We start from the raw sequence: 12,494 nt of genomic DNA on the forward strand, positions 1-12,494 counted from the left end.
CTTCGCACTGAATGTCCAGCCCAACTCCATTCACCTCTTTTAGTTTGAGCTAAGAATACTAAATATGAATGCATCGCTACGCATTGCTATTACGCATGCGCTACACAAATGCTAAAAGCACTAGCGCAACTTCTGGCGCACTGGCCCCGGCTGCAGTGAATTGTCCTTGTGGACTTGGTTGAGCTCTCAAGCTTCGCGGCAATGTATTCGAACGCTACGGCGCTCATACATCAGCGCAGCTTGACCGCTGGCTTTGTTTTTAAAGCGAAAGCTTTTTAACGCGACCACTTTTTAGCGGGACCGATGGCATAATGCTAAAAAACTCTAATGCATTTCTACGTAGACCGGTTGGTCGACCTAAAAGCTCTGATAAGATGTCTGGATACACGGCGCGGGCCTGAAACCGGGATCTCTTTTTGTCAAAACGGGTACTAGAAAATCGCGAAAAAGGAACGGTTTTAGATAAGACAATACACGCATTGACCATGAAGGATGAATACAATAATATAGCTTTTCCTCATAAACCACGTATCGGTATACATTTCGGTCGTTCGTAGATGAGCTTACTTAGTGTGCAAAAAATCGTCGCATGGGTTCGTTCTTCATTTGCGATTTGGGTCTTTGAATGTTTGACGAGTGATTGCACGAATTTTCAGCGAATATTGGACGCACGTGTAGCTTTCGCGTTTCTCTCGACTTTCTTCAAGAAGTAATGGTAAATTTTTAAAGGCAACTTTTCTCATTGTTAATCTGAAAACAAGCAGTGTTACTCAAGCGGACCACATAGCGGGCATCACATCCCAAATTGAAGAAATGACGATCAATTCAGAGCCGTAGTATCTTATCTTATTACGTACAGTGTCGTCAAAAGTAATTGCAACAAGGTATCGTAAATATACAGAAATTTCTTCTTCCGGAAACTGCCTGGGTGCGTTGGTGTGCGTTTTAAGGAGTCATCGCTAATAGAACAAGCTTCCTGTAAACCGGTAATGGCTGTCATAAAGCCAGCGAGACAAATATTTTGATATTTACAAGTCCTTGTTCCAGTTACTTATGACGGCACCTGTACGTGTTTGAGTTTGTGTCACGGTACGCGCAGCTACAGCAATCAGTGCATTCGGCGTACGCTGAACACGAGTCAAGGGGCAGAGCGCATACAGAAGCGAGAAGTCAGAATGCATTCTGTGCACGGCCACATGAACGCTCACTAGCGGCGTACACCCACCGCACTTTCGAACCTTCATTTTACCGCTCCTATCACTGTTCTTTTCCTCGCGCTTTGGCGCACCTGACAGGAGTCCTGGCGTCCGTTTCCGTCCCCGGCACACAGGTAGACGCTGGAGATGGGAACCTCCTTCTGGAAGGCCTTCTTGCACGTCTCCTCGTCCCAAATCTTGATCTGCGCTTCCTTGAGCACGTCACTCGATTCGCCGTCTGCGCCAAGACAAGGAACGTGCAAGCCCAGCTCGCCACCACACCCCACATCAAAGCGGCGGCAAAGGAAGAAATCTAGCGCGCTCACTGAAGGCCGTCGTGCCCCAGCCGGTGACGAACGCGTGGTAGCCGTTGAGGTCGCGCGTGGCGAAATCGTCGCCGTACGGCAGGCAGACGGGCCGCACGAACTTGGAGAAGGTCACCGGTCGCTCGAGCGTGAGCACGGCCACGTCGTTCTTGAAGGTGCGCGCCACGAAGTCCGCGTGCCGCTCCACCTTGGCCACGGGCACCTCGACGGGCTGGACTGGGTCGTCGCTCCGCACCAGGTTGTGGTCGCCCAGCCGTACCGTGAACGACGAGGCCGGCAGGCTGCGGGCACGAACGACGGCGACGGTCAGCGGCGAACTCCCACTCGCGATCCTGCCCTAAGATGTTTGGCTGTATTCCTCAGCTTAAATATCTTGAAAATAGTGCCATACTTACGAAGTGTTCCAGAACATGTCTACAATTAACTGTGGAATCTTAGTCTAACCTTTTCTCGCCAAATTAAACTGATTCGCCAGTATTTTTTTTTTTTTTGTAATTTAAGCAAGCCTTAGTTGTCTCGGTAGGTGTCTCGGTTGGCAGTTTACAACTGAGTGGCGGCAGACATAGCAATATTAGCGCCGGTACCAGTTCTGAGCGGCTGTTGCTGCATTTGCAATAACTTACTATAACGTTCGTGCACACACAAACATACTTTCGCAGCTGCATGCTTCGATTTCTTTTAAACTGACATACAACGCTTCGGGCACAAGTTTGCGAAATCCAATTCTGACGCACGTGCAGCTTAATTAATTAAGCACATACTAGTGCCAAAATCGTGTGCGTTGCAACCACGCGTTGGCACAACCCTCGCCTACAACTGAAATGCAGGTCACTTAGTTAAGCCGGGAAGCACAGTCCGGCTGGGGACCTGCTGACAGAAAACAAGCCTTGTAGGAGAATTACCAGTACCTTCTTTATATAAAAATAAAGCCATTCCACTCAATGTGAAAGCTGTCGGAAGTGCAGAGCAGTGATCCGCCATAACGGGCTGTACCGCCGTTATCCGCTCACTGCTACCACCTCATGCAGTTCAAATTTCCTGCCTTCGCAGTGCTCGCGCGCCCCCTGCCTGAAACTGCGCCAGCGGGAGTTAAGTTCTTTTTGTGCTTGCTTTCAGTTCGTATGCCGGAGGTGTTCTGCGTCATTTCGAACGCGTAATTTTTTTCTTGCTTGGCTGCAGGAGCCTTCTTGCGTCTATTCGAACGCGCCATTTTTTTCTTGCGCGGCTGGAGCCTTTCTGCGGCATTTCGAACGCGCCATTTTCTTCCTGCGCGTGGAGCCGTCCTGTGTCATTTCGAATGCGCCTTTTTTTTTTTTTTTTTTTTTGCGGGGCCACTTTTTTTTTTTGTTACTATTGTAAAAACCAACCCAACGAGCGTTCTTAAGTAAATGAACGCGGGCGCTGCCGGTTAATTACGTATATTTTGCCTCAAATGTACCTGTAGTTTTCTTTGAGCTAAAACGGGGTGATGCAAAAGAAGCGCCAGCGGTTCACAAGTTCCAAACGCTTATGACTATACAAACAGCTTGGCTTTCGAAGCCTCTGGGGTACGCTGCGAAGGACAGCGCTACAACGTAACGCCCTGTTGTTCTAATTGGGTCCAGCGAGCGAGCTACGACGACGAGGCGAGCGCCCAAAGAGCTCTGCACTTAAAATAAAACTCGCCTCAATTACGCTCGAAGCCCGTACGGGCTTCGCTACAAAGCTCCTAGCCAAACACGTTCCAGCGAGAGAAGCAAGGAAATAAATGTATACCCGTGCACCTCGTCCTTGGGACACGCTGGCGCGAGTGCGTTCCGACTGGTTTCTCCAGCGCCGCAAAAACAGCGCCCACGTCATTCGAGTCTGTTGTCATTGGGCTGCTCATTTAAAGAATACAATAGCGCCGTGACCGTGAATGTAACACCGTCGGCTCGACCGCTCTCGCGCGGTACGCTCCTGGGAGCGAGTGGGAGTTGTGCGGCAGTTGTTACGGTACTACGGCCATGGTTACGGCTTCGAGCCTGGGCTCACGTCTGGCCTAACTGCCTTATTTACTAGTGTCGTGCCCGCCGTGGGATTAATGAAATGGACGAAGGTGGTTCTCGAGATTTGGGGAACTGCCGAAGGGCACCAAAAACACCCAGTTTCTTGGACCGACGACTTTGATCCTTCCTTCTCGGTTTCAATTCTAACGCTGAAAGACAGGTGCAACGAGAAGACAGCCTTTACCGTACTAGACAGCTCGGTCAGAGAAGAGGATTTGACAACTTTAATGCTTGTCCGGAGTTTTAATGCGTATGGAGCATAAACTACACAGTCACTGAATAGCTCTTTATCGCCCGCCGAAAGACTCGGTAATTGAATGAACTGCCAGATTAGGTGACAATTTCGTGGAGTGCTTAAGGGTGGCACTCACGTCACAGGCGCTACCTTTTAACGTCTGTTGTTTTAACAGATTGCAAGTCACGCTCACATTCCCCGCGATAACGCGAAAGCTCCAAGGTTGCAGACAGCATAGAATTGCTAATAGTCATTTTTGGACAGCTTACGTAGGTAATAATGAATAAAATAACATACAATCATCTCGATCATGCAACCTTTCAGGAAAAAGAGCTGCTCCAACTGTAAACTTTCCCTTTTTCCTGTAAAGCTGTATAAATTCGCCAAATGTAACAGACGGCCGACCTTACGTGTTTCTAGTTGATCTGGATGTCTAAATCGTCGGCGGGGATATCGCGCACAGTCAGACCATGAGCTTCTTCCAAAGTTCGATGCAGAGACGATCGGTTCCGAGCCATAATGAATGGATAGTTCGGCATCCGCAGAAGCAGTTCTGCGGGTAGCGCAAGTCTTCTCAGCGCCCCAAACTTTTGATCCCAGCCAAGCAGCGAGGAGCCGCTCATTTCCGAAGCAACAGCCCGCGTTGATGAGCTCACTGGGCCCGCCCGGCCATTGTCGTGGAAGCCGCGGAGGATTAGCACTGACGCAGCGGAGTGGACTGCACTCTCTTTGCACAGAAAGTGGACTTGCGGCGCCTACAGTGGAAAGTACGAGCATAGTGATGACAATGACACCGATGATGTTCCACGTTGCGCCACAAAGTTCGGGGACCAACCTCGTTTCGTGGAAGGGCCCACGATTTACTCGCAACTAGCTCTTAACTGTCTGCACCGATTGTATAAGTCGCCACTCGCTGCCAGTGGCCTGCCACTGATCAACACGGCCGATGGGCCGGTCAGGCTGCTCTTTAACGCAGCTTTTTTCCATGGTTCCGCCCTATGTGCCGCACGGAGAAATAAACAAATATTCAATATTGAAAAGCAAAGACGTCGTTTATTACGCATTCTTTGCGCCGTTATTAGTAAAAGGAGAAGCGCTTGGTGAGGCTATAAAAACGGCTTATTAAATTTTAAAGCCCGGTTGCCATGTTAAACAATCTCCTAATTTGGGGAGATGTTTTTACACGTGATAGACTTTTTTCTGCTCGGTAAACGCTTATGTTTCGTTATGAAGGAAAGTTTGACATCCACCGGAGTGCAGCCATACGGCTACAAAGGAAAGCTATACAGCTTTCTAAGAAACTTCGCAGTTAAAAAAAAAATCATCCTGGTCCAGGATTCGAACCCGGGACCACCGCTTAACTTTGTAGCCGTATGGCTGCACTCAGGTGGATGTATACTTTCCTTCATAGAAACTTGCTCCACCTAGGGGATTCCTCCTAAATCTGGTCGATTACATTTAGTTTTGTCAATCTTTGTGCCAAGCAAGCAAAAAAAAAAAAAAGGAGGGGGGGGGGGGGGTGAGGCGGCTTCGCACTAGTGGTACGAAGCCTGGGCATACAGCGAAGCTGGTGACAGCACCTAGCTTATTCTTGGTTCAGCTAAGTTTATGCGTGGTTATGCTTGGAGATTCCGTCAAGTTTTCTGGGTGGTGTCGTCGTTAAACCCCCACCCCCCACCCCCCCCCCTAAAAACGGCTTTGTGGTGAAGCTTCAAGAGTAGCGCAGGAAGCAGAGGGACGTGCGTTTGCTCAAATATTTTGAACTCGTTCGGTGGCCACCGTTCGGCTTGTGTGGCCTGGCGTGTGGTAACCTAATTAAGAAGTGGATCAAGGTTATCGCTTCCCGGCCTTTTGGCTTCTTTAATTTTGGCATTTATTGCTCTTTTTGCACCGACAAAACTGCACCATTCGTCGCAACAAGCGATAGAGCGAGCCACCCCGCGACGCATTTCCCAAGCCATGCTTGTACCAGTTGTATCGCGCGACCAGCAGATGGCGACATGAGTCCCGCCCGAGCGCGGCGAGGCAAAGCTACGGTAAAGATGCGGTGCTGGAGCGCGCGGTGACGTCATCGCCCGGCGAGGTTTTCCTGCGCACGTTTGTCAGCCCAACCTCCTGCTTTAAACAGCATCGCTGTTAAAGAAAGTGGTCCGAAACTCCTTACAGGCAATTCGCATGTGTTTCTTAGCATTCAGTTTCTCGTCATCTTTTGTTTTCGTTATGATTTTATCTCCGTTCTCCTCGAAGCTGTTTTTAATGGGGGCAGCGTCTTCTTTCTTCTCCCTTTTGGGTTATTAGCGTGAGAGCGTTGAATTAGGTACACGTTTGTAATTTTGCTGCTCGTTTTTATTTTTGTGTTTCTATATTTTTATATGATCTTTATTGAGTCAATCGCCTGATGGTGCTAGATCAGGTACACCTTCGCCATTTTGCTCGTTCGTTCTCATTTAGTTCCTTTTCATACGGCATTTTTAATCATTTTGTGTATATTTATGCGTATAAATGGTCTTAAAATATAATATCTTATTTTTGGTTTTATGTACACTTTTAATTTATTTTTATCTTCCGATGTGTGTAACGCGAGATAGGCAACCAAATAAAAAATCTGAGCATTTTGTGGCAGCGGCAGTAAAGTTATCGCCTTTGAACACCACTTGCAAGAGTAAAAGCACGAAAAATATTGCTACGTTTACATTTTTTGGTCGAAAACCTATCCGACAGTGTTTATCCGTTATTAAAATGCATCCCGCAATGTAACAAAGACTTTTTTTACAAATGTACCCAGACGAGAAGGCTTTTTGCGTAAGGCAAGGAAACAAATCTTTTTGGTCCCAGTAATGTGATAGCCACAAAACACGAAGTACAAGTTTAAGGAAGTCATACTTCTAGCGAACTTTAACACAGGACGAAGAAGTAAAAGACGACACACGCTAGACTTCAACTTGCTGCGTGCCGAAAGGAAACAAGAAAACACACATATATGTAGATGATTCGAAAAAAAAAAAAAGCAAACACATTATTCCGTGGAAATGAAACGTCGGAATCTTTGCACTCGCTCTTATGTACATACATGCGTGTTCTTTTTGTTCCCTTTTGGCAAAAACCAAGTTGAAGACTAGCGTATGTTTCGTCTTTTCCTTCTTCGCCCCGTGGTAGAAGTATGAGTTCATGATTTCATAGAAGTATGAGTCCATTAGTCAGTAGCCAACTCAGCCAACTCTCCGCTTTAATTGTACGAAGTACAAGGTTCCACCTCCTATCTCGCCTTCATTTTCGGGACACAAGGCAACCGCGACTACAGCCATAACCTTGTTAACACACATCCATCCCCTTCGCCTGAATGCTCTAGGGACACGACAGCGCATTGGCAGCGATCGGCAGCAGGCGCCACTCACTTGGTCGCTCGGTGGCCGACGACCACGCAGTGGGCAGCAGTGACCACGTGTTTCGGAGTGACCAGGGCTCCACCGCAGGCCGCGCTGTTAACGCCGCCGCTGTTGATGTAGATGGCTGCCTGCAGGCGCCAACGCCCTCCACGTTATACACACGCTCGTCGCGTAATGAGGGCAGCACGCATGCAAAAGCTTGTTCTCGGCGCATCTAGCTAGCGAGGACAGCTTTGGAAGAGTGCAGAGGGCTGCCTGACGCTGCAGCGTCTGCGGCCGTAAAGCGCGGAGCTCACCATCCAAGGCCATGCGCCAGGCTCGGACTCGCGGCCTCCGACGATGCGGCTCACGCTCACGTTAGTCTCGCCGCATGCTGCGTTGGAGACAGCGAACAAAAACGGGTTTGAGAGTCATTAGGGTCTCCGTCTGAAGATTGTGGGCAGTGGACTAGACGTAGCATGATCACACACAGCCACTCAAATACTCAGGACGAGGATGACGTTGAGAAATAAGACAAGGAGGGAAGGCAGAACTGTCTTGGGGAAAACCCTTGACATCGCGAACTTAGACGGGACCACGGTGTAAGAATATTCTTACACCGTGGACGGGACAGACGGGGTACAAAGGAACACAGACAGGAGATCTGCCTCACAGCGTCTCTCTCCCAGGTTTGATGCAGTAAAATGTATTTCAAGAATAGACCAACAGACTCACACCGAAAGACTCCAACAAAAACGAATTTTGGTCACCTAATTCCGAACATCGTTTCACACCCACTCGTATTCGATCCTGAGCTTGCAATGTAGGCTTAATTCACTAAGGTTATAAACTGCGCTCCAACGCGTGCAGTTGGGCAGAAAACTTTGGCACGCGTACATAGGGGGCGTCCTTACCCCATTCTTATAATAATGGAGTGGAGTGCATACGGCAGGCATTCTCAGATAATGAATGGCATCCTACCATTGTCGCTGAAGAAAGAAGTGTATGACAGCTGCATCTTATCGGTACTCACCTACGGAGTAGAAACTTGGAGGCTCACTAAGAGGGTTCAACTTATATTGAAGACGACTCAGCGAGCAATGGAACGGAAGGTGATAGATGTAACGTTAAGGGACAAGAAAAGAGCGGAGTGGGTCAGGGAACAAACGCGTGTTAAGGACATATTTGTAGAAATTAAGAAGAAAAAATGGACGTAGGAAGGTAATGGGAAGGTAATGCGAAGGCAAGGTAACTGTTGGTCATTAAGGGTAACAGAGTGAATCCCTAGAGAAGGCAAACGTGGTAGGGGGCGGCAGAAAGATAGATGGGCAGATGAGATCAAGAAGTTTGCGGGGATAAATTGGTCACAGTTAGCACAGGACCGAAATAATTGGACATTAATGGGAGAGGCCTTTGCCCTGCAGTTGGCGTAGATAGGCTGGCGATGATGATTATGATGATGATGATAGGGGGCGTCACAACGACTGACGATCAGCATCAGAGTTAAGCTGGATAAGATCTTGTCCATTCCGTTTTACAGCGTCAGATGCACTAGCTGGTTTGTTCGGGTTTTGTGTCGACGTGGCCGAAAACGATCTGGTCCAGTTTTCGGCTCAAGGGCGGCTTTGACGGTGGATGAGCGCGTACGCGGCAGCTGCGTTGGGTACCATGCCTCCGCTGATGAGAGGAGAGGGGTAAAAGTGGTTCTTCACGTGGCACCACCTGTTCTTCGCGGTCTACCTTCTCCACATTTTCTCCTTTTGTCTGGGTGCACAGCAAAGGTGCGCGTGTGATCGCCTCGCAATTTTACAATCTCCTGTTTATATGGTAGGCCTTTAGGCAGCCAAACGGAGGGGTCATTGTTTTGCAGTGCTGAGGACGCCCGTGTAGCGAATGAAAGTCACGTTGAGTGGAGGAAACGAATTGTCAGTACAGCTGACGCTGTCTCGCGCTGGAGGAGTGAGACACCTCGGAAGAACGTCTGCTTACTCGCTTTACCCAAGATGTGGAGTCGTGATCATACGCCTCATTATACTCATCACGGTAACGAGACACGGATAAAATGCGCCTTTATAACTGGCCGGAGCAGGCTCATCTTTAACGAGGAGGGAGGTTCCGCTTTTTTATCGCATGTCACGAGGTCATTATCCCGCTCTTTAGAAACGGGATGAAAGAACAGGGTTGAAGGTTAAGAGCCCCCCTCTTACCTCGCACCACATGAGCCCTCTTTTCTCCTTCAGAAGTAATATTACACTCCCAGCATTCTGCGCGATGCAATGACTGAACTGTCCTCATTCATAACGGCGTTCTAGATCATGTTATTTTAGAACTCAACCTTTACATTAGGAAATCATCATTTCATGCTTTTAGTTGGCGGGCTAGTTTAGCCTAACGGGATTGCTTAGGTGCATGTCAGTGGCGAAACCCTGTTTGGCTCAGTCACTCTTGCACGCCAATATTTTGAGAAAGCTGTTAATCGGTCGTCGGCATTCTAGGTTGATACGAAGTCTTCCCAAGACTGTCTCAAAATCGTATTCCTTCTGGGAGTGCCATTAAGGGTAAATCTGTTGTATAATTTTTTATTGTTGCATCACAAATCAAAGTACAGCTGCTCTGCATTACGTCGAAGGGTGGGAGAATGAGATCAATAGCCAATAAAAGGGCTGGGCTGTGATTATTGTTTTGCCCTGCCGCGGTGGCTGAGGGGCTCAGGCGTTGTTCTGCTGAGCCCAAGGACGCGGGTTCAATTTCCGGCAGCGGCGTTTCTGATGTGGGCTAAAAGCGAAAACGCCCGTGTGTTCGATATTTCGGCGTACGTTAAATATCCCCAGGTGGTCAAAATTATTCCGGAGCCTTTCACTACGGCGCGCCTCATCGCCTGTGTAGCGTCAGCGCGTTAAACCCCAATCAATCAATCAATCAATCAATCAATCAATCAATCAATCAATCAATCAATCAATCAATCAATCAATCAATCAATGCTTTTGTGTCACCGAGCAGCTCACGGTCGGGACGCTCACCGGCCGGCAAGAAGCGTGGATAGTTGGCGATCCTAGGCCCTTCCACGATGTCGGACGTCGCAGGACCCTGAGTGGGTGGTCGCCGGGTGGGTGGACGTCGAGTGGGCGGCCTCTGGGTGGGCGGCCTCTGGGTGGGCGGTCTCCGCGTAGGTGGTCGCTGGGTGGGTGGTTGCCGAGTGGGTGGCCTGGACTGTCCACGAGGACAGCACAGCAGCGGCACGTTCCGCGAGAAGCCGCATATGTAGCGCCGCAGGAAGTTGAAGTCCCGCACCGACTGCAGCTCAGGGCAGCGAGCCAGTTCTTGGCAGCTGCCCGGCTCGTTGAACGGCGTGCGACATCCGTCGTCCTCGGGGAACTCGAACGAGAAGGCTGCAGACAGCATCGGAGTGACGACACGGATCCCGGCATGTCACGCGCCGTACTTACCGCCTTGTGCTTGGACCCTAGCTACGGAAGCCACTGAGAGCACTGCTGCCGCCAGGAGGAGTGACGTCGCCATTGTTGTATGAGGCCTCGTGTGCCTTATTTTCTTCCTGGGAGAAAAGAAGAACGTCTAATTTTAATGCGAAATCACCAGTTAACACTGCAGGTCGAACATCTGGCCTCCTGGCAAAGAGGTGGCCCACAAAATGGATGACGAATGGCACACGAAATGACGACGACCGGAAGAACAGTAACAACAAAAAACCGGCCCTACAATGCTCGGAGTGAAGCCACTTTCCTCAGAGTAACTCTTTGAACAAAGCAAAGTACTTGAGCTTACAAAAAGATTGGGTAAGTTTGGGTCCGGGAATCGAACCCCGGACAGGCTCTGGCACACGAGCACATACCAACACTACTGCAGATCCATGTGTTCACGGCTCAAGCAGAGTAAGGGTGGACCTAGTAAATGTGGTGTGGCCTTAGGCTGAGGATCGTGTGTTAAATACGTGCACAAAGGACTACAGGAACAGTTAATTATAGAAGTAGCAGAGAGAGAAAGAGAGAGAGAGAGTAAACAAGCACGCGTGCGCTAATAGCGTATATATGTAGGTCTTGTAAAGGCAAAAAGAAAACCAGATAAAAGAAAACGACGCAAAAGGAAAAAAAAAAAGGATCGTGACGATAGTAACGAGAGGATAGAATCGTACCTTATGGAGGCCTACAGAAGTAATCTGAGCATACTAATTACAAGAGTAACAAGCACGTTTACTCTGATGGGTAGCAAGAGCGACCGGCCAAGCACTGTAAGAGGGAAGGAAGAAAATGATGCAGTGAAAATGTGGGTCATGACGATGGCAATGAGATGACACAATGGCACCGCTAGATACGTTTTTTTTTTCTCTATTGCGATGGACTGTGAAGCGTCTACCTCAGTGGCAGCTCTGAAACATTGTCTGCCACCGAAGCACGCCTTAGAAGATGTAAGAGGAGGACAAAAAATTGGCCGCGTATCTGCTCCTTTCGTTGCAAATGTCGTCAAAAGACGATAGTCTTCATCGACTTTTGCCACGTAAATGCCTCCCTTCGCTTTCCCGCTCACCTCTCATGTTGTTCCTCTTGCGTCGCGCTCCTCCCAAGGTAAAGACGCCAAAGGTTTGCTTAAATCATTTTAAATTGACCGCGCTCCACTGCTCCAAACCGGGTGTCTCGATGCCAACGCTGCCGTACGGCGAAGACGCGCGTGAATCGAGGCACCCTACTTCAACGTTTATAAAACCGCGTGTCCCTACTTCCCTACTCCATGTGCGTTGAAAGCAGAACGTGTAACCTATCTAGTGGAACCTTTGGTAACTGTTGCCGGTTGATTTCTTAAAATGGCGCCAGAAGCTATAGTGGCGCGGGCGACAGCAGGCGACGGCGAAGTGAATTTTTTTTCTGCAGTTTATAAAGTATTTAGTTTCGCCAAAGTCAAGCATGTATGATTTTTCATAAAGGAACACTGCAAATATCACTTCTGTATTAGTTTGTTGTCTTATATTTGCGTAATGTCTTATTCTTCTTCAACAATGTTGACAAGCATGAACATTACACCGGACTTAGGCGGGTAGATTTAGCTGTGACTATATAAGACTATTGCGCAGGCATTGTTTTACTTTGGCCGGGTGGCTGAATCGAGTCACAGATAGACAGACGGACAGACAGACAGACATACAGACAGACCAAGATTTCTGGGTTTAAGTAGCCCAAGAAATACTATCGTCTTTAAAAAGAAATGCCGCGCGTGAGCAACGAACCACCGCCAGCCGACACCCCCGCCCCCGTTTTGACGCCGCACATATGAGAGGCCATACATATATCCTTCTGATAATGAAGACGTTGTCGCAACGGAAGATGACATAATCA

General features: G+C 48.8%; 2 protein-coding genes across 2 annotated transcripts in view; both read right to left on the minus strand.

Annotated features, from left to right (window-relative positions):
* LOC144178302 (proclotting enzyme-like) overlaps nt 1-12,494 on the minus strand; it is a 439,300-nt gene that overhangs the window by 133,041 nt on the left and 293,765 nt on the right. The gene's annotated exons all lie outside the window — the stretch shown is intronic.
* Nucleotides 1-12,494, minus strand: part of LOC144179461 (ovochymase-1-like) — a 70,778-nt gene that overhangs the window by 44,564 nt on the left and 13,720 nt on the right. The window contains exons 2-7 of the mRNA XM_077707821.1: nt 10,596-10,702; nt 10,170-10,538; nt 7,467-7,543; nt 7,180-7,298; nt 1,523-1,803; nt 1,289-1,434 (exon numbers count right to left, since the gene is read on the minus strand). Coding sequence (XP_077563947.1) covers nt 1,289-1,434; nt 1,523-1,803; nt 7,180-7,298; nt 7,467-7,543; nt 10,170-10,538; nt 10,596-10,668 — 1,065 coding nt within the window. The 5' untranslated portion in view covers nt 10,669-10,702. The remainder of the gene's footprint in view (nt 1-1,288; nt 1,435-1,522; nt 1,804-7,179; nt 7,299-7,466; nt 7,544-10,169; nt 10,539-10,595; nt 10,703-12,494) is intronic.

Source organism: Haemaphysalis longicornis, unplaced genomic scaffold, assembly GCF_048455015.1.
Source record: "Haemaphysalis longicornis isolate Haplotype H1 unplaced genomic scaffold, Haemaphysalis longicornis Haplotype H1 scaffold_4, whole genome shotgun sequence".
In the NCBI taxonomy this organism is placed as follows: domain Eukaryota; kingdom Metazoa; phylum Arthropoda; class Arachnida; order Ixodida; family Ixodidae; genus Haemaphysalis; species Haemaphysalis longicornis.